This window comes from Notothenia rossii (assembly GCF_949606895.1).
Source record: "Notothenia rossii genome assembly, chromosome: 9".
NCBI classification, from domain to species: domain Eukaryota; kingdom Metazoa; phylum Chordata; class Actinopteri; order Perciformes; family Nototheniidae; genus Notothenia; species Notothenia rossii.
The window spans coordinates 398,325-420,978 of NC_136907.1; the positions used below are offsets into that span (position 1 = coordinate 398,325).

Below are 22,654 nucleotides of genomic sequence, written 5' to 3' on the forward strand. Positions count from 1 at the left end.
ACCCCCTAGAGAAAATCTTTGGCGCCGCCACTGGAGCTGAGCTGTGTGATCTTTGTATGTTTTGTTTGTTTATTTGCCTGCACAGCACTTTATAAATAAAGCTGTATTGTATTGTCTCCAGGGACACAACGACATGCTAACTGCAGCGGACTTCAACCGGTGCTCCCCTGATCCCAAGATCAACGCACTATCCCACTGAGCCACAGCCTCCCAGCACCTTTAGTGAACTAGCTGACATGCTACACTTTTGGACCTAAGTCCTCTTCATCGCTCCGTGTTGGGAACATCTGGAAGTTCCATCTCTGAGGGTCTCCTGAGTCACACAGGGACCTGCTGAGTCACACAGGGACCTTCTGAGTCACACAGGGACCTTCTGAGTCACACAGGGACCTGCTGAGTCACACAGGGACCTGCTGAGTCACAAAGGGACCTGCTGAGTCACACAGGGACCTGCTGAGTCACACAGGGACCTGCTGAGTCACAAAGGGGCCTGCTGAGTCACACAGGGACCTGCTGAGTCACACAGGGACCTGCTGAGTCACACAGGGACCTGCTGAGTCACAAAGGGACCTGCTGAGTCACACAGGGACCTGCTGAGTCACAAAGGGGCCTGCTGAGTCACACAGGGACCTCCTGAGTCACACGGGGACCTGCTGAGTCACACAGGGACCTCCTGACTCACACAGGGACCTTCTGAGTCACACAGGGACCTGCTGAGTCACACAGGGACCTGCTGAGTCACACAGGGACCTCCTGAGTCACACAGGGACCTGCTGAGTCACACAGGGGCCTCCTGAGTCACACAGGGGCTTCCTGAGTCACACAGGGACCTGCTGAGTCTCTTACAGCAGAGTTCGTACCTTGGATGGAGACAGCATGACGATCCGGACCAGCACTACGTTGATGTTGGCGCCCAGAGAGTGATCCTGATAGATCTCATTAACCTGAATCACAGAGAGGAGGGGGGGGCAAACATTATTCCATCTGAACATCTACTCTGAAAACACAAATGTTCCTGTACTCATGAAGCAACCTCTCCAGCAACAATACATGCAGCATTTAGACAACATTCAGCAACTTGAGGAGACATGGCAGCGTTTACTAAAAGCGCACACAGCTGGAGACCAGGGGACACTAAAGAGTGATGCACACAGCTGGGAGACCAGGGGACACTAAAGAGTGATGCACACAGCTGTGTCCCACAGACCAGGGGTCACTAAAGAGTGATGCACACAGCTGTGTCCCACAGACCAGGGGTCACTAAAGAGTGACTCACACAGCTGGGAGACCAGGGGACACTAAAGAGTGACGCACACAGCTGGGAGACCAGGGGACACTAAAGAGTGACGCACACAGCTGGGAGACCAGGGGACACTAAAGAGTGACGCACACAGCTGGAGACATGGGGACACTAAAGAGTGACGCACACAGCTGGGAGACCAGGGGACACTAAAGAGTGACGCACACAGCTGGGAGACCAGGGGACACTAAAGAGTGACGCACACAGCTGGAGACCAGGGGACACTAAAGAGTGACGCACACAGCTGGAGACCAGGGGACACTAAAGAGTGACGCACACAGCTGGGAGACCAGGGGACACTAAAGAGTGACGCACACAGCTGGAGACATGGGGACACTAAAGAGTGACGCACACAGCTGGGAGACCAGGGGACACTAAAGAGTGTCGGCCACAGTACTACAGTCTGCACCTTATTGTGGCGGGGGTTCCTGTTGTTCCGGGTTGTGGTGAGGTCTTCGGCTCAGAGAACAGACAGAGTCAGGTTTCTGGTTCTAACCCGGTATTGACCCCCTGCTGGGTGACCTTTGACCCTCAGCAGCCTGGACCCCCCCCCCTCACGGAGGAAGTTCAGCCGGACTTTGGATCAGATTACAGTTTTTATGGGTTGGTTAGACGTGCAGTGCGTTTACCCTCCACCACCACGCTGCAGGGTGATATCCAAACATCTGTCTCTCTCTCCCCGTTCATTAAATAATGATGCTTTGTGTGATCTCTAGACAGACAGAAGTCAGTACGTCAGACTGAAATGACCTTTGTCAGGTGTCCTTTACTATTGAGGCATTATTAGATTTCTAAATATCCAGGTAAATGTTATTCATAAAGCTGCTGGATTTCTCAAATGATGTTCTGAGGCTCTCTGTGTGTCTGGGCGTTGCTGATCCTTTGTGTCGGAGGTTCTGAGGCTCTGTGCAGCTGGACTTTGGATTTCATGACGCATTAGTTAAACGTCCAGATGTTTTCTCTGATGTCCTCCTGCGTCCTGCAGAGCTTTAGAAACACAGCGATCTGACCTGGGAACATCTGGATTCTGTCTGAGAGCTTTATACCCGCCCCCCCCGAGGACGAGGCCCACACAGTGTCCACAGAACAGACTGCAGACCAGCATGGGGCTCACTCTCTCTGAAGACTTTACAGAGAAGTGTTTCTGGATGTCTGAGGAGAGGAATCTGTCTTCAGATCCACAGTGGTTAGTTTAGTTAGACCTGGACCAACTTGTAAATAAAAGACCTGTGACTAAACACTCAGTAACTTTAAAGTGCTTTCTTTACACTCCAGTTCAAGCTCCTTCTCTGTTCAGGAATCAGAAATCAGGCCGAGGAGAAGTCTGTAGGCGGGCCTGAATCTCTATGAACGTTGATTTGTGTTATTGTGGGTACACAGGTTTGATTTACGGTGCTGTTAGTTTAAAATAATAAAGATATGTTAGTTAGTCCCCTGTCAAGTCCACCAGCTGTTTCCTCTCACGTACTGAGACGTATAGCATCTGGTTCCAGGGCCGGTTCGGAGCCACATCGCAAACCAGCTTTTCAGGGCTCTCAAAAATTGTTTTAACTGAAGCCCAAACGATCTGCTCGGCCAGCACGAGAACTGGAGAGTCGTTGCACTGAGATCAAAAACATACTAATCCATATAATCTGTGACTCCCCTCTCTGCTACAGGGCTCTGAGCGGTGGACCAGGTTCTTCAGAGGCTCACTAGTTGAAGGAACTGTGAATCAGACGAGCCCACAGAACTGAAGAGGAACATCTGTGAGTTCTGTGGACGTGGCGATGGAGGTTACTCCCTCCTGACTGATGAGGCGACGTTATCACTTTCACCACATAATTAAGAATCAGAGCATGTTTCCACTCACTATGTTCATGAGAGTCAGGAGATATTTCTGAATGTGGTCTCGACCGTGGAAGAGAAGAACGGAATAATCCACTGCTAACAAAACCTGCAGGAGGAAACAGAAGAGGTCAATCAGTTCATTCAACAGTTCATCAACCGCTTCCTAAAACAGTTCATCAACCGCTTCCTAAAACAGTTCATCAACCGCTTCTAAAACTATTGATCAACCGCTTCTTAAAACAGTTCAACAACCGCTTCCTAAAACTGTTCATCAACCGCTTCTAAAACTATTGATCAACCGCTTCTTAAAACAGTTCAACAACCGCTTCCTAAAACTATTGATCAACCGCTTCCTAAAACTATTCATCAACCGCTTCTAAAACAGTTCAACAACCGCTTCTAAAACAGTTCATCAACCGCTTCCTAAAACAGTTCATCAACCGCTTCCTATAACAGTTCATCAACTGCTTCCTAAAACTGTTCATCAACCGCTTTCTAAAAAAGTTCATCAACCGCTTCCTAAAACAGTTCATCAACCGCTTCCGAAAACAGTTCATCAACCGCTTCCTGAAACTATTCATCAACCGCTTCCTAAAACTATTCATCAACCGCTTCCTAAGACTGTTCTTCAACCGCTTCCTAAGACTGTTCATCAACCGCTTCCTAAAACTGTTCTTCAACCGCTTCCTAAAATTATTCCTCAACCACTTCCTAAAACTATTCATCAACCACTTCCTAAAACAGTTCATCAACCGCTTCAAAAACTATTGATCAACCGCTTCCTAAAACAGTTCAACAACCGCTTCTAAAACTATTGATCAACCGCTTCTAAAACAGTTCATCAACCGCTTCCTAAAACTATTCATCAACCACTTCCTAAAACAGTTCAACAACCGCTTCTAAAACAGTTCATCAACCGCTTTCTAAAAGAGTTCATCAACCGCTTCCTAAAACAGTTCATCAACCACTTCCTAAAACAGTTCATCAACCGCTTCCTAAAACAGTTCATCAACCACTTCCTAAAACAGTTCATCAACCGCTTTCTAAAACAGTTCATCAACCGCTTCCTAAAACAGTTCATCAACCGCTTCCTAAAACAGTTCATCAACCGGTTCTAAAACTATTCATCAACCGCTTCCTAAAACAGTTCATCAACCGCTTCCTAAAACAGTTCATCAACCGATTCTAAAACAGTTCATCGACCACTTCCTAAAACAGTTCATCAACCGATTCTAAAACAGTTCATCAACCGCTTCCTAAAACAGTTCATCAACCGCTTCCTAAAACAGTTCATCAACCGCTTCCTAAAACAGTTCATCAACCGATTCTAAAACTGTTCATCAACCGCTTCCTAAAACAGTTCATCAACCGCTTCCTAAAACAGTTCATCAACCGCTTCCTAAAACAGTTCATCAACCGATTCTAAAACAGTTCATCGACCACTTCCTAAAACAGTTCATCAACCGATTCTAAAACAGTTCATCAACCGCTTCCTAAAACAGTTCATCAACCGCTTCCTAAAACTATTCATCAACCGCTTCCTAAAACTGTTCATCAACCGCTTCCTAAAACTATTCATCAACCGCTTCCTAAAACATTTCATCAACCGCATCTAAAACAGTTCATCAACCGCTTCCTAAAACTATTGATCAACCGCTTCTAAAACAGTTCATCAACCGCTTCCTAAAACTATTGATCAACCGCTTCCTAAAACTATTCATCAACCGCTTCCTAAAACAGTTCATCAACCGCTTCCTAAAACTATTGATCAACCGCTTCTAAAACAGTTCATCAACCGCTTCCTAAAACTATTGATCAACCGCTTCCTAAAACTATTCATCAACCGCTTCCTAAAACAGTTCATCAACCGCTTCCTAAAACTGTTGATCAACCGCTTCCTAAAACTATTCATCAACCGCTTCCTAAAACAGTACATCAACCACTTCCTAAAACTGTTGATCAACCGCTTCCTAAAACTATTCATCAACCGCTTCCTAAGACTGTTCATCAACCGCTTCCTAAAACTGTTCATCAACCGCTTCCTAAAATTATTCATCAACCACTTCCTAAAACTATTCATCAACCGCTTCCTAAAACTATTCATCAACCGCTTCCTAAAATTATTCATCAACCACTTCCTAAAACTATTCATCAACCACTTCCTAAAACAGTTCATAAACCGCTTCAAAAACTATTGATCAACCGCTTCTAAAACAGTTCATCAACCGCTTCCTAAAACTATTCATCAACCGCTTCCTAAAACAGTTCAACAACCGCTTATAAAACAGTTCATCAACCGCTTCCTAAAACTATTGATCAACAGCTTCCTAAAACAGTTCATCAACCGATTCTAAAACTATTCATCAACCGCTTCCTAAAACAGTTCAACAACCGCTTATAAAACAGTTCATCAACCGCTTCCTAAAACTATTGATCAACCGCTTCCTAAAACAGTTCATCAACCGCTTCCTAAAACAGTTCAACAACCGCTTATAAAACAGTTCATCAACCGCTTCCTAAAACTATTGATCAACAGCTTCCTAAAACAGTTCATCAACCGATTCTAAAACTATTCATCAACCGCTTCCTAAAACAGTTCAACAACCGCTTATAAAACAGTTCATCAACCGCTTCCTAAAACTATTGATCAACCGCTTCCTAAAACAGTTCATCAACCGCTTCCTAAAACAGTTCAACAACCGCTTATAAAACAGTTCATCAACCGCTTCCTAAAACTATTGATCAACCGCTTCCTAAAACAGTTCATCAACCGCTTCCTAAAACAGTTCATCAACCACTTCCTAAAACTGTTCATCAACCGCTTTCTAAAACTATTCATCAACCGCTTCCTAAAACAGTTCATCAACCGCTTCCTAAAACAGTTCATCAACCGCTTCTAAAACTGTTCATCAACCGCTTCCTAAAACTATTCAACAACCGCTTCCTAAAACTATTCATCAACCGCTTCCAAAAACTATTCATCAACCACTTCCTAAAACAGTTAATCAACCGCTTCCTGAAACAGTTCATCAACCGCTTCTAAAACTATTCATCAACCACTTCCTAAAACAGTTAATCAACCGCTTCCAAAAACAGTTCATCAACCGCTTCTAAAACTATTCATCAACCGCTTCCAAAAACAGTTCATCAACCGCTTCCTAAAACAGTTCATCAACCGCTTCTAAAACTATTCATCAACCACTTCCTAAAACAGTTCATCAACCGCTTCCTAAAACAGTTCATCAACCGCTTCCTAAAACTATTCATCAACCACTTCCTAAAACAGTTAATCAACCGCTTCCTAAAACAGTTCATCAACCGCTTCCTAAAACTATTCATCAACCACTTCCTAAAACAGTTCATCAACCGCTTCCTAAAACAGTTCATCAACCGCTTCCTAAAACTATTCATCAACCGCTTCCTAAAACAGTTCATCAACCGCTTCCTAAAACTATTCATCAACCGCTTCCTAAAACAGTTCATCAACCGCTTCCTAAAACAGTTCATCAACCGCTTCCTAAAACTATTCATCAACCGCTTCTAAAACAGTTAATCAACCGCTTCCTAAAACAGTTCATCAACCGCTTCCTAAAACTATTCATCAACCACTTCCTAAAACAGTTCAGTAACCTCAATGTTGAATTCTTTATTTACCTCGATGTTGAACTCTTCGGCCTCTTCGATGTAGCGCCGGTGTCGAGCGGATCTGGATCCGGTCCAAACGTCCTGTGTGAGGTTCAGAGAGCCTAACAGAGGACCTGCAGGGACACAAAGACCAACTTCACTCTGCATGTCCTCAAGGACCTTCATGAGGACAGTATCTCAACAGGGGGTGTAGAAACGAATCAAGCAGAAGAAACAGGAAGTCATGGAGACGACCAAAAACCAAGATGATGAGGTTGCGTCCACAAACCGGAGGGGGACGTCCTTTCTGTTTGCGGATAGTCAGGCTTAACGATGATCAGTGTCTGAGCGATCCTGGCTCTAACCGTCCTCACTGATTAAAACCTTCCCGTTGTTTCCTGTTGATCAGTCTCAAACCGGCTGAGTCACGGTGGACCGGAGGACAGAAACAGATGCTTCACTTCTGCAGATGTGTGGTTCATATATATATAAACATTCATGACTGAACGTCCTGTAGGTTAATGACCCGGCCAGTGAATACTGATGCTGTCATGAGGTCTCTTAAACACTCACTGTCAGATACTATTATCTATTCTGCTTCGAGCTGCCTAGCTTTCAGTTTAACGTCACCGCTTTGTTTCTCTTTAATGTTCAGGTCTTCAAGGTGGAAGGAACTAAATCATCTGTGTTCCTGAGTTATATAAAGAAGTGTGTTGTGTGTGTGTGTGTGTGTGTGTGTGTGTGTGTGTGTGTGTGTGTGTGTGTGTGTGTGTGTGTGTGTGTGTGTGTGTGTGTGTGTGTGTGTGTGTGTGTCTGCAGGATGAGTTGATCTGAGGTGACGTAAACTGTGGGGAAGAGAAACAGATCCAGACGAGAAGCTGAACTATCCGTCAACTCACACAAAACCACCAAACTCTGAAAATCTGCTGCCACGTTGCAGTGTGTGTGTGTGTGTGTGTGTGTGTGTGTGTGTGTGTCTGTGTGTGTGTGTGTGTGTGTGTGTGTGTGTGTGTGTGTGTGTGTGTGTGTGTGTGTGTGTGTGTGTGTGTGTGTGTGTGTGTGTGAGAGTGTGAGTGAGTGTTGTAAAGCTTCCGTCCTCCGTGCCAAGTTTCCTGGAGCAGTTTCTGTGTTTTTAGTTTGATCTTCTCTTTCTGCAGCTACACTGAGAAAAAATACACCACTTATATTCACAACCTCTACTGTGACACTGCACTGCCTCCATGTTGCTAAATATACATCACAACAACATAACACAACAACACAACATCACAACACAACATCGAAATAACACATCAACACAACCTACAGTTAAAGAAGGATCTGAGGAAAGTGTTGATTGTGGGAGAGGCTTCAAGCTCACATTTGAACCCAGATAGCTCGAAAAACATTGAAAATAAGACATAAATTGATGCTATTTCCGCTGCTCGACACGACTAAACTTCATTACATCGTGACGTCACATGACCGTGCTGTAGTTCCTTTATAGCCCAACATTAGCCTCCTTTAGCTTAGCGGTGGTGACGTGAAGTCATGTGACCGTGCTGTAGTTCCTTTATAGCCCAACATTAGCCTCCTTTAGCTTAGCGGCGGTGACCTGAAGTCATGTGACCGTGCTGTAGTTCCTTTATAGCCCAACATTAGCCTCCTTTAGCTTAGCTGTGGTGACGTGAAGTCATGTGACCGTGCTGTAGTTCCTTTATAGCCCAACATTAGCCACCTTTAGCTTAGCTGTGGTGACGTGAAGTCATGTGACCGAGCTGTAGTTCCTTTATAGCCCAACATTAGCCTCCTTTAGCTTAGCAGTGGTGACGTGAAGTCATGTGACCGTGCTGTAGTTCCTTTATAGCCCAACATTAGCTCTTTACCTCAGAAATCATAAAGTGGTGTTAATGGAGATTATCCTGCTGAACTAAACGTTTGTTTGACTCAGAGATCATTTACATGATCCAAAATCAGATGGAGGAATCCCATTGGACCAGAGAGATGCTGCCTTCAGGGTCACTCTGTAGGAAGTTAGTTTGAAAAGAAGAGAGTACTGTGAGATTATATTTGTAACTTGCTCAATCAAAATCAGTCGCATTGCCCTGAAGACATATTTTGAGTTGTATCCACTGTTGGAAAGAGGAGATTCCTAGCTTTCTAATGATATCAGGATGGTTGTTGTTCTCCAAATATTAAGCAAAAATATGTCACATTATATAATGACTGTCACCGAGTCATCATTTTGAGAAAAAGGCCTTTAAAGTTTCCTCTTCTCTGGAATCCATCGATCTGATTGGTTATTAGCAAATGATCAAAATACTACGGAGGGAAGATATTTTCGTTTGGATTACTGGTCTGGGGGAAGCTCACGAGTGTGTGTGTGTGTGTGTGTGTGTGTGTGTGTGTGTGTGTGTGTGTGTGTGTGTGTGTGTGTGTGTGTGTGTGTGTGTGTGTGTGTGTGTGTGTGTGTGTGTGTGTGTGTGTGTGTGTGTGTGTGTGTGTGTGTGTGTGTGTGTGTGTGTGAGTTTGTGTATTTTTGCGTTTGTGTGTATTATTTTGTTTCCCGGGGAAACACTCACGAGAAACACCGGCTGTTGTTATGCCTGCTGTGACGTGAAGTTACTCCGTTCCCCGCTTGTAATTATGCCGTTAAAAGCTTCAAAGTTGTATTTATCATCTGAATTTGCCGAAACAACTATAATATTCTGAAAGCCAAGACTTTGTTTATTTGACATAACGCAAATCCACGTTTATTTTTAAATGAGCCGTTGCGACTTCCGACTGATTTCCATAGAGTGGCGAAGTCACGCCCATCTACTTCCGCTCCATGGGACCTTATTTCTGAAAAATAAGGTATTGAAGTCAATGGAGAGAGAAAACGTATCTTTCGATCCCGTTTGAATTGTGCCATGAATTACACATATGATGTTTGTCAATCTTAAAAAATCATTTCCATGTCAAAAAAGTCACAGTTTATCGTAAAACTGTTGAAATACAAGACTATGAGAAATACGCAACTACAAAGACTACAAATCCCAGAGTCGCATAAGTGATGTCATAACTGTTTTCCTCCACTAAGAGGTAGATTATATCTATATGGCGCTGGCTAAGATCAGATCACTTTAACAAGATGCCTGTGTGCTTAGCACCAGGTTGCTATCATACCAGCAATGGGTCTTGCTCGTTCTTTCGCTTCCCGTCTGATGGACCAGGAGCGGCTGGATCAAGTTAGCTACCTAGCTAGTAGCTAGCACGTTAGTTAGCATTAAAGCCTTGTCATTTTTATCAGCCTTAACATGAAGTAACATCAAGTAACCCAAAATGTTAAACAGTAAGAGTAGTAGTCATATTTCGTGAACCCTTTGAAGAGTACTGTCACCGGTGTGATCATTCTATAATACACAATTTAAGCCCGGGGGAGAAATGCTAATGTTAGCATCTGCAATCTTTTCTACTTCATGCTATCTGCACAAAGACCAGGCAGTTCAGAGAGAATCAAGGCAGACATGACATTCTTCTGGACGTGTTTCATTGTGGTGATAGTGAGGGTAGTCTTTTGTTGACAAGACAGTAGTGACGGCCATCTTGGTGACGTGTGTTGTTCTGCGAGACCAGAGATGTAGTTCATTCAGCGTTTCACATAAACTAATGTGTAACTTCACAGTTTTACGACACATTTTTTTTGTTTTGACTTGAAAAATGATCTTTTAAATTGACAAACATCATGTGTAATTCGTGGCACAATTCAAACGGGATGGAAAGATAATCTTTCTCTCCATTGACTTCAATACATATATTTTCCGAAATAAGGTCCCATGGAGGTCCACCGGAAGGGGAGGGACTTCGCCACTCTATGGAGCGTGTCATATTTGAGATGAACTCACCTCGGAGGAAGTCTTCAGCCGTTTGATTGACAGCTGGTTGTTTCTTAATGATGGCCGACGAGCGATAAACGATGTGTCGTCTTCCTTCCTCTTCCTCTTCTTCTTCTTCTTCTGCTCTTCCTGTCCTCCATCGATCCAGCGGCTCGATGAAGAACTCCTCCTCACCCGTCCGGATCATCCCGGCCTGCACATTAAGAGAGTCAGCGTTAATAAAGAAGATATTTAGTGAAAATGAGCCACATCATATCTGACTCTTTTTTGAAGCGATTAAAAGCTGTTTGCAAATCAGCAACTCATCAAGGGGCTGCTGTGTCCTACATGTGTCCTACTGCTGTGTCCTACTGCTGTGTCCTACATGTGTCCTACTGCTGTGTCCTACTGCTGTGTCCTACATGTGTCCTACTGCTGTGTCCTACATGTGTCCTACTGCTGTGTCCTACATGTGTCCTACTGCTGTGTCCTACATGTGTCCTACTGCTGTGTCCTACTGCTGTGTCCTACATGTGTCCTACTGCTGTGTCCTACTGCTGTGTCCTACATGTGTCCTACTGCTGTGTCCTACTGCTGTGTCCTACTGCTGTGTCCTACATGTGTCCTACTGCTGTGTCCTAATGCTGTGTCCTACATGTGTCCTACTGCTGTGTCCTACTGCTGTGTCCTACATGTGTCCTACTGCTGTGTCCTACATGTGTCCTACTGCTGTGTCCTACATGTGTCCTACTGCTGTGTCCTACATGTGTCCTACTGCTGTGTCCTACTGCTGTGTCCTACATGTGTCCTACATGCTGCTGTGTCCTACATGTGTCCTACATGCTGCTGTGTCCTACATTTGTCCTACATGCTGCTGTGTCCTACATTTGTCCCTCATGCTGCTGTGTCCTACATGTGTCCTACATGCTGCTGTGTCCTACATGTGTCCTACATGCTGCTGTGTCCTACTGCTGTGTCCTACATGTGTCCTACATGCTGCTGTGTCCTACATGTGTCCTACATGCTGCTGTGTCCTACATGTGTCCTACATGCTGCTGTGTCCTACTGCTGTGTCCTACATGCTGCTGTGTCCTACATGTGTCCTACATGTGTCCTACATGCTTCCTACATGCTTCCTACATGTGTCCTACATGTGTCCTACATGCTGCTGTGTCCTACATGCTGCTTTGTCCTACATGTGTCCTACATGTGTCCTACATGCTGCTGTGTCCTACATGCTGCTGTGTCCTACATGTGTCCTACATGCTGCTGTGTCCTACATGTGTCCTACATGTGTCCTACATGTGTCCTACATGCTGCTGTGTCCTACATGTGTCCTACATGCTGCTGTGTCCTACATGTGTCCTACATGCTGCTGTGTCCTACATGTGTCCTACATGCTGCTGTGTCCTACATGCTGCTGTGTCCTACATGTGTCCTACATGCTGCTGTGTCCTACATGTGTCCTACATGCTGCTGTGTCCTACATGTGTCCTACATGCTGCTGTGTCCTACATGTGTCCTACATGTGTCCTACATGCTGCTGTGTCCTACATGTGTCCTACATGTGTCCTACATGTAGTCAGAGTATGTGTTTGATATGTTAGTGTGCTTTAAGTTGCACGAGGCTACAGCAGAGCCCTCTTCTCTTCAGTCTTTGAACGCCTCTCGTCCTTCCTCCACATCTGGATTCACTCAGTCCGCTGTAAGAAGTGATCTGTTTCGCTCCTCCATGTTTTACACTGTTTGCTGTCCGTTCTCTGATCGCCTTTCACATCTGTGTTGCTTGTTTCAGAAACACTATAATACACCATATGGACTGAGGTGTTGGTTCACCTACACATTAAACTAGGGGCTGTTATCCCATTCCTAATTCTTACATGATCAAATCAAGTTTTATTTATAAAGCACATTTAAAAGCGATTTTTGGTGGAGCCAAAGTGCTGTGCATGTAATAAAAACACATGAATCACAATAAAAGACAATCATTAACAACAGAAATATAAAAAACAAAAACACAGGGAAAAGTGAGGAGTCGTGCTCCGCTCTGACTAGAAGGCCAGAGAGAAGAAGTGAGTCTTCAGAGTAGATTTAAAAACCCCTAGGGTCTGGGCCGACCTCACATGGAGGGGCAGAGTGTTCCAGAAGGCCAGCTGCTGTGAAGGCTCGGTGCCCTCGGGTTTTGAGCCTGGTCTGGGGCACTACCAGCAGCAGCTGGTCAGCAGACCTTAAGGCTCTGGGGTGTAGCGCTGGAGGAGTTCAGCTCCATAGGCCGGAGCCAGCCCATTCAGGGCTTTAAAACAAATAAAAGGATTTTAAAATCAATTCTGAACCGAACTGGAAGCCGGTGCAGTGAGGCCAGAGATGGGGGGATGTGGTCACGCTCTTTGTGGCCAGTCAGAAGACGTGCAGCGGCGTTCTGCACTAGCTGCAGGCGTCTGATTGAGGCCTGGTCCGTACCCACATACAGAGCGTTGCTTTAATCCAGTCTCGAGGTAACAAAGGCGTTAATAACCCTTTCCAGGTCTTTAAAGGATAAAAACGACTTGGTCTTGGCCAATAGTCTACTGAAGGTCACTCCAAGGTTCGTGACAGAGGGGAGGATGTTTTTATTGAGGAAGCCCAGAATACCAACCGGAGAGGCTGGAGGTCGGGGTCCAAACAAGATGACCTTGGTCTTGCTCTCGTTGAGGTTGAGGAAGTTTTGGCTCAGCCAGGATTTGATCTCTGCAAAGCAGTCCATCAACTGCTGTAGTGAGTTGACATTAATATGAAGTCGATCCTCTTTGCAGCTTCCACTCTTCTGGGAAGGCTTTCTATCCGATTTCGGAGTCTGTCTGTGGGACGCCCATTCGACTTTTTTCTTTAAAATTGTACTTTCTCCTCAAAATTGACTTTTTCTAAAAATTGACATTTTGTTAGAAATTACATTTTTGCCAGAATAATAACTTTGTCAAAGTTGACTTTTTTCTCAAAATGTAGATTTTCTTTGCAGAATTTAATTTTTAATGAAAAATCTGCTTCACTGGAACTGAGGGGCCGAGGTCAACCCAGAAAAAACCCTATATCATTATCACACAGTGAAGCATCTGTACAGTGACACAGTGAAACATCTGTACAGTGAAGCATCTGTACAGTGACACAGTGAAGCATCTGTACAGTGAAGCATCTGTACAGTGACACAGTGAAGCATCTGTAAAGTGAAACATCTGTTCGGTGAGAGAGTGACACATCTATGTGTCACTCTCTCACCGAACAGATGTTTCACTTTACAGAGGTCTCACTGTACAGTGACACAGTGAAACATCAGCTGACACCTACCAGTCCGTCACAGTTGCTGATGGCAACCGATGCGTCCTCCATGTTGGTCACGTCTCCCGTGTAGAGGCAGCCGGCGTCTCCTATTGGCTGAGAGTGTTGTCGCCCTGACTCCTCCCACTCCATGGTGGCGGCGGGGGCCAGCAGGCGGGTGTTCGGACGCAGCCTCAGGTGCAGATTTCTGCCGAACACCGTCACGTTGTAGAAGAGCTCTGCCTCCTGCTCCCCGGAACGCCTTCTCTGATTGGACGGTGAGGCATATGTGGGCGGGGCATGGTGTGAAGTGGGCTTGTCTGTTTTTATGTGGTTGTTAACATCAAAGGGCGTGTCGTCTGTGGAGGGGGCGTGTCTTCTGTTGCGGCGGGGGGCGGAGACTGATGCAGACAGGAAGTGGCCCTCAGCGTTGGTCCTGATTGGACGAACGACAGCGAAGTCTGATAGTACCTGATGGAGAGAGGCTGAGAGAGAGAGACACAGTGTTCACCACCATACTTTAATATATATATATATATATATATATATATATATATATGTATAATGCAAGTCACAGGTATACAGAGAGGAGGGAGAAGTACTCAGATCTTGTATTTTACTCAAAGTAGTCATTGTGCAGATTGGTCCATTTCAGAATTATAGATATGATATGTTTTATAATGATTGATCATTGAAGTGTTCTCAAAGCTGGTAAAGGAGCAGCTAGTTTGCATACATTGAAATACTAAAGATAAGTACAAGTACCAATACAATGCTTAAGTAAATGTACTTACTTTAAACCACTGGATGTAAAAACTCAAATAAAATACTACATGGTAATAATAATAATAATAATAATAATAATAATAATAATAATAATAATAATAATAATTGATCAGTTGTTATAAATGTGGAAACAGTAATAAATACCTCTATAGACACACCACATGTTTGAATCTGACGTTATCCAAAGAGACCAACATATTAAAACATCTGGAACAGAGAGCCAATCAGAGCAGAGCACAGTGACGTGTGTGTATGTATGTTTGTGAGTGTGTGTGTGTGTATGTGTGTGTGTGACCCCTGACCTCCGCAACCTCAGACAGAAATACATCAGCCTCTTTTCTCATGAAATCACTGCACACACACACACACACACACACACACACACACACACACACACACACACACACACACACACACACACACACACACACACACACACACACACACACACACACACACACACACACACACACACACACACACACACACACACACACACACACACACACACACACACACACACACACACACATACACACACACACACACACACACACACACACACAAAAAAACACACACACACACACACACACACACACACACACACACACACACACACACACACAAACACACACACTGGATGAGGAAATATGATCTGAATCCCTCACATTCCTCTGACGGCACAGAGTATAAACAGAGAGATTTATGGGGAAAACGTGGAGAGGAAAGTTCTCTGAGTCAGAAGCGCTTCCATGTGAAGAGACTCTGGGTTATGGAAACATTTGATGAACAACAAGAAGCAGAAGAGTCATTTCACAAAACAGATCAAACCAGATCTGCTTTTAATATCTGTAAAATATCTAAATCACACGAGACAACATCCTCACAGCTCAGTCTGCAGTGTGTCTCTACTTTAAAGAGTCCTCTCCTGCTGATGTTCAGGTGTATATCAGTGTGTAGTGTCTCTTCTTTAAAGAGTGCTCTCCTGCTGATGTTCAGGTGTATGTCAGTATGTAGTGTCTCTACTTTAAAGAGTCCTCTCCTGCTGATGTTCAGGTGTATGTCAGTATGTAGTGTCTCTACTTTAAAGAGTCCTCTCCTGCTAATGTTCAGGTGTATATCAGTATGTAGTGTCTCTACTTTAAAGAGTCCTCTCCTGCTGATGTTCAGGTGTATATCAGTATGTAGTGTCTTTACTTTAAAGAGTCCTCTCCTGCTGATGTTCAGGTGTATATCAGTATGTAGTGTCTCTACTTTAAAGAGTCCTCTCCTGCTGATGTTCAGGTGTATATCAGTATGTAGTGTCTCTACTTTAAAGAGTCCTCTCCTGCTGATGTTCAGGTGTATATCAGTATGTAGTGTCTCTACTTTAAAGAGTCCTCTTCTGCTGATGTTCAGGTGTATATCAGTATGTAGTGTCTCTACTTTAAAGAGTCCTCTCCTGCTGATGTTCAGGTGTATATCAGTATGTAGTGTCTCTACTTTAAAGAGTCCTCTCCTGCTGATGTTCAGGTTGTATATTAGTATGTAATGTCTCTACTTTGAAGAGTCCTCTCCTGCTGATGTTCAGGTGTATATCAGTATGTAGTGTCTCTACTTTAAAGAGTCCTGTCCTGCTGATGTTCAGGTGTATATCAGTATGTAGTGTCTCTACTTTAAAGAGTCCTCTCCTGCTGATGTTCAGGTGTATATCAGTATGTAGTGTCTCTACTTTAAAGAGTCCTCTCCTGCTGATGTTCAGGTGTATATCAGTATGTAGTGTCTCTACTTTAAAGAGTCCTCTTCTGCTGATGTTCAGGTGTATATCAGTATGTAGTGTCTTTACTTTAAAGAGTCCTCTCCTGCTGATGTTCAGGTGTATATCAGTATGTAGTGTCTCTACTTTAAAGAGTCCTCTCCTGCTGATGTTCAGGTGTATATCAGTATGTAGTGTCTCTTCTTTAAAGAGTGCTCTCCTGCTGATGTTCAGGTGTATGTCAGTATGTAGTGTCTCTACTTTAAAGAGTCCTCTCCTGCTGATGTCCAGGTGTATATCAGTATGTAGTGTCTCTACATTAAAGAGTCCTCTCCTGCTGATGTTCAGGTGTATATCAGTATGTAGTGTCTCTTCTTTAAAGAGTGCTCTCCTGCTGATGTTCAGGTGTATGTCAGTATGTAGTGTCTCTACTTTAAAGAGTCCTCTCCTGCTGATGTCCAGGTGTATATCAGTATGTAGTGTCTCTACATTAAAGAGTCCTCTCCTGCTGATGTTCAGGTGTATGTCAGTATGTATTGTCTCTACTTTAAAGAGTCCTCTCCTGCTGATGTTCAGGTGTATATCAGTATGTAGTGTCTCTACTTTAAAGAGTCCTCTCCTGCTGATGTTCAGGTGTATATCAGTGTGTAGTGTCTTTACTTTAAAGAGTCCTCTCCTGCTGATGTTCAGGTGTATATCAGTATGTAGTGTCTCTTCTTTAAAGAGTCCTCTCCTGCTGATGTTCAGGTGTATATCAGTATGTAGTGTCTCTACTTTAAAGAGTCCTCTCCTGCTGGTGTTCAGGTGTATATCAGTATGTAGTGTCTTTACTTTAAAGAGTCCTCTCCTGCTGATGTTCAGGTGTATATCAGTATGTGGTGTCTCTACTTTAAAGAGTCTTCTCCTGCTGATGTTCAGGTGTATATCAGTATGTAGTGTCTCTACTTTAAAGAGTCCTCTCCTGCTGATGTTCAGGTGTATATCAGTAGGTAGTGTCTCTACTTTAAAGAGTCCTCTCCTGCTGATGTTCAGGTGTATATCAGTGTGTAGTGTCTTTACTTTAAAGAGTCCTCTCCTGCTGATGTTCAGGTGTATATCAGTATGTAGTGTCTTTACTTTAAAGAGTCCTCTCCTGCTGATGTTCAGGTGTATATCAGTATGTAATGTCTCTACTTTAAAGAGTCCTCTCCTGCTGATGTTCAGGTGTATATCAGTATGTAGTGTCTCTACTTTAAAGAGTCTGACTGAACTACCATCTCACTGACTGAACTACCATCTCACTGACTGAACTACCATCTCACTGACTGAACTACCATCACACTGACTGAACTACCATCTCACTGACTGAACTACCATCTCACTGACTGAACTACCATCACACTGACTGAACTACCATCACACTGACTGAACTACCATCACACTGACTGAACTACCATCACACTGACTGAACTACCATCTCACTGACTGAACTACCATCTCACTGACTGAACTACCATCTCACTGACTGACTGAACTACCATCACACTGACTGACTGAACTACCATCACACTGACTGAACTACCATCACACTGACTGAACTACCATCTCACTGACTGACTGAACTACCATCTCACTGACTGAACTACCATCTCACTGACTGAACTACCATCACACTGACTGAACTACCATCACACTGACTGAACTACCATCACACTGACTGAACTACCATCACACTGACTGAACTACCATCTCACTGACTGAACTACCATCTCACTGACTGAACTACCATCTCACTGACTGACTGAACTACCATCACACTGACTGACTGAACTACCATCACACTGACTGAACTACCATCACACTGACTGAACTACCATCTCACTGACTGACTGAACTACCATCTCACTGACTGAACTACCATCTCACTGACTGAACTACCATCACACTGACTGAACTACCATCACACTGACTGAACTACCATCACACTGACTGAACTACCATCACACTGACTGAACTACCACTACACTGACTGAACTACCATCTCACTGACTGACTGAACTACCATCACACTGACTGAACTACCATCACACTGACTGACTGAACTACCATCTCACTGACTGAACTACCATCTCACTGACTGAACTACCATCTCACTGACTGAACTACCATCACACTGACTGAACTACCATCTCACTGACTGAACTACCATCACACTGACTGAACTACCATCACACTGACTGAACTACCATCACACTGACTGAACTACCATCACACTGACTGACTGAACTACCATCTCACTGACTGAACTACCATCTCACTGACTGAACTACCATCTCACTGACTGAACTACCATCACACTGACTGAACTACCATCACACTGACTGAACTACCACCACACTGACTGAACTACCATCTCACTGACTGACTGAACTACCATCACACTGACTGAACTACCATCACACTGACTGACTGAACTACCATCTCACTGACTGAACTACCATCTCACTGACTGAACTACCATCTCACTGACTGAACTACCATCACACTGACTGAACTACCATCACACTGACTGAACTACCATCACACTGACTGAACTACCATCACACTGACTGAACTACCATCTCACTGACTGAACTACCATCTCACTGACTGAACTACCATCTCACTGACTGACTGAACTACCATCACACTGACTGACTGAACTACCATCACACTGACTGAACTACCATCTCACTGACTGACTGAACTACCATCTCACTGACTGAACTACCATCTCACTGACTGAACTACCATCACACTGACTGAACTACCATCACACTGACTGACTGAACTACCATCACACTGAATGAACTACTATCACACTGACTGACTGAACTACCATCACACTGACTGAACTACCATCTCACTGACTGAACTACCATCACACTGACTGAACTACCATCTCACTGACTGAACTACCATCACACTGACTGAACTACCATCTCACTGACTGAACTACCATCACACTGACTGAACTACCATCACACTGACTGAACTACCATCACACTGACTGAACTACCACCTCACTGACTGACTGAACTACCATCACACTGACTGAACTACCATCACACTGACTGAACTACCATCTCACTGACTGAACTACCATCACACTGACTGAACTACCATCTCACTGACTGACTGAACTACCATCACACTGACTGAACTACCATCACACTGACTGAACTACCATCTCACTGACTGAACTACCATCTCACTGACTGAACTACCATCTCACTGACTGAACTACCATCTCACTGACTGACTGAACTACCATCACACTGACTGAACTACCATCACACTGACTGAACTACCATCGCACTGACTGAACTACCATCTCACTGACTGAACTACCATCTCACTGACTGAACTACCATCACACTGACTGAACTACCATCGCACTGACTGAACTACCATCTCACTGACTGAACTACCATCTCACTGACTGAACTACCATCTCACTGACTGAACTACCATCACACTGACTGAACTACCATCTCACTGACTGACTGAACTACCATCACACTGACTGAACTACCATCTCACTGACTGAACTACCATCACACTGACTGAACTACCATCTCACTGACTGACTGAACTACCATCACACTGACTGAACTACCATCGCACTGACTGAACTACCATCTCACTGACTGAACTACCATCACACTGACTGACTGAACTACCATCACACTGACTGACTGAACTACCATCACACTGACTGACTGAACTACCATCACACTGACTGAACTACCATCTCACTGACTGACTGAACTACCATCACACTGACTGACTGAACTACCATCACACTGACTGACTGAACTACCATCACACTGACTGAACTACCATCTCACTGACTGACTGAACTACCATCTCACTGACTGAACTACCATCTCACTGACTGACTGAACTACCATCACACTGACTGAACTACCATCACACTGACTGAACTACCATCACACTGACTGAACTACCATCTCACTGACTGACTGAACTACCATCACACTGACTGAACTACCATCTCAATGACTGACTGAACTACCATCTCACTGACTGAACTACCATCACACTGACTGAACTACCATCTCACTGACTGAACTACCATCTCACTGACTGAACTACCATCACACTGACTGAACTACCATCTCACTGACTGAACTACCACCACACTGACTGACTGAACTACCATCACACTGACTGAACTACCATCTCACTGACTGACTGAACTACCATCGCACTGACTGAACTACCATCTCACTGACTGAACTACCATCACACTGACTGAACTACCATCTCACTGACTGAACTACCATCACACTGACTGAACTACCATCACACTGACTGAACTACCATCTCACTGACTGAACTACCACCACACTGACTGACTGAACTACCATCACACTGACTGAACTACCATCTCACTGACTGACTGAACTACCATCGCACTGACTGAACTACCATCTCACTGACTGAACTACCATCACACTGACTGAACTACCATCTCACTGACTGAACTACCATCTCACTGACTGAACTACCATCTCACTGACTGACTGAACTACCATCACACTGACTGAACTACCATCTCACTGACTGACTGAACTACCATCACACTGACTGAACTACCATCACACTGACTGAACTACCATCTCACTGACTGACTGAACTACCATCGCACTGACTGAACTACCATCACACTGACTGACTGAACTACCATCACACTGACTGAACTACCATCACACTGACTGACTGAACTACCATCACACTGACTGAACTACCATCACACTGACTGACTGAACTACCATCGCACTGACTGAACTACCATCTCACTGACTGAACTACCATCTCAGTGACTGACTGAACTACCATCACACTGACTGAACTACCATCACACTGACTGACTGAACTACCATCACACTGACTGAACTACCATCTCACTGACTGACTGAACTACCATCACACTGACTGAACTACCATCACACTGACTGAACTACCATCACACTGACTGAACTACCATCATACTGACTGAACTACCATCACACTGACTGAACTACCATCTCACTGACTGACTGAACTACCATCGCACTGACTGAACTACCATCTCACTGACTGAACTACCATCACACTGACTGAACTACCATCACACTGACTGAACTACCATCTCACTGACTGACTGAACTACCATCCAACTGACTGAACTACCATCACACTGACTGAACTACCATCTCACTGACTGAACTACCATCTCACTGACTGAACTACCATCACACTGACTGAACTACCATCTCACTGACTGAACTACCATCTCACTGACTGAACTACCATCTCACTGACTGAACTACCACCACACTGACTGAACTACCATCTCACTGACTGAACTACCATCTCACTGACTGAACTACCATCTCACTGACTGAACTACCATCACACTGACTGAACTACCATCTCACTGACTGAACTACCATCACACTGACTGAACTACCATCTCACTGACTGAACTACCATCACACTGACTGAACTACCATCTAACTGACTGACTGAACTACCATCACACTGACTGAACTACCATCACACTGACTGAAGTACCATCACACTGACTGAACTACCATCACACTGACTGAACTACCATCTCACTGACTGAACTACCATCTCACTGACTGACTGAACTACCATCTCACTGACTGACTGAACTACCATCACACTGACTGAACTACCATCAAAGAGTCCTCTCCTGCTGATGTTCAGGTGTATATCAGTATGTAGTGTCTCTACTTTAAAGAGTCCTCTCCTGCTGATGTTCAGGTGTATATCAGTATGTAGTGTCTCTTCTTTAAAGAGTCCTCTCCTGCTGATGTTCAGGTGTATATCAGTATGTAGTGTCTCTACTTTAAAGAGTCCTCTCCTGCTGGTGTTCAGGTGTATATCAGTGTGTAGTGTCTTTAATTTAAAGAGTCCTCTCCTGCTGATGTTCAGGTGTATATCAGTATGTGGTGTCTCTACTTTAAAGAGTCCTCTCCTGCTGATGTTCAGGTGTATATCAGTATGTAGTGTCTCTACTTTAAAGAGTCCTCTCCTGCTGATGTTCAGGTGTATATCAGTAGGTAGTGTCTCTACTTTAAAGAGTCCTCTCCTGCTGATGTTCAGGTGTATATCAGTATGTATTGTCTCTACTTTAAAGAGTCCTCTCCTGCTGATGTTCAGGTGTATATCAGTATGTAGAGTCTCTACTTTAAAGAG

General features: G+C 44.2%; 1 protein-coding gene across 1 annotated transcript in view; it reads right to left on the reverse strand.

Moving 5' to 3' along the window:
• LOC307017556 (A disintegrin and metalloproteinase with thrombospondin motifs 2-like) overlaps positions 1–22,654 on the reverse strand; it is a 61,899-nt gene that overhangs the window by 26,515 nt on the left and 12,730 nt on the right. The window contains exons 2-6 of the mRNA XM_079647152.1: positions 13,912–14,366; positions 10,621–10,804; positions 6,785–6,888; positions 3,153–3,236; positions 861–944 (exon numbers count right to left, since the gene is read on the reverse strand). Coding sequence (XP_079503278.1) covers positions 861–944; positions 3,153–3,236; positions 6,785–6,888; positions 10,621–10,804; positions 13,912–14,366 — 911 coding nt within the window. The remainder of the gene's footprint in view (positions 1–860; positions 945–3,152; positions 3,237–6,784; positions 6,889–10,620; positions 10,805–13,911; positions 14,367–22,654) is intronic.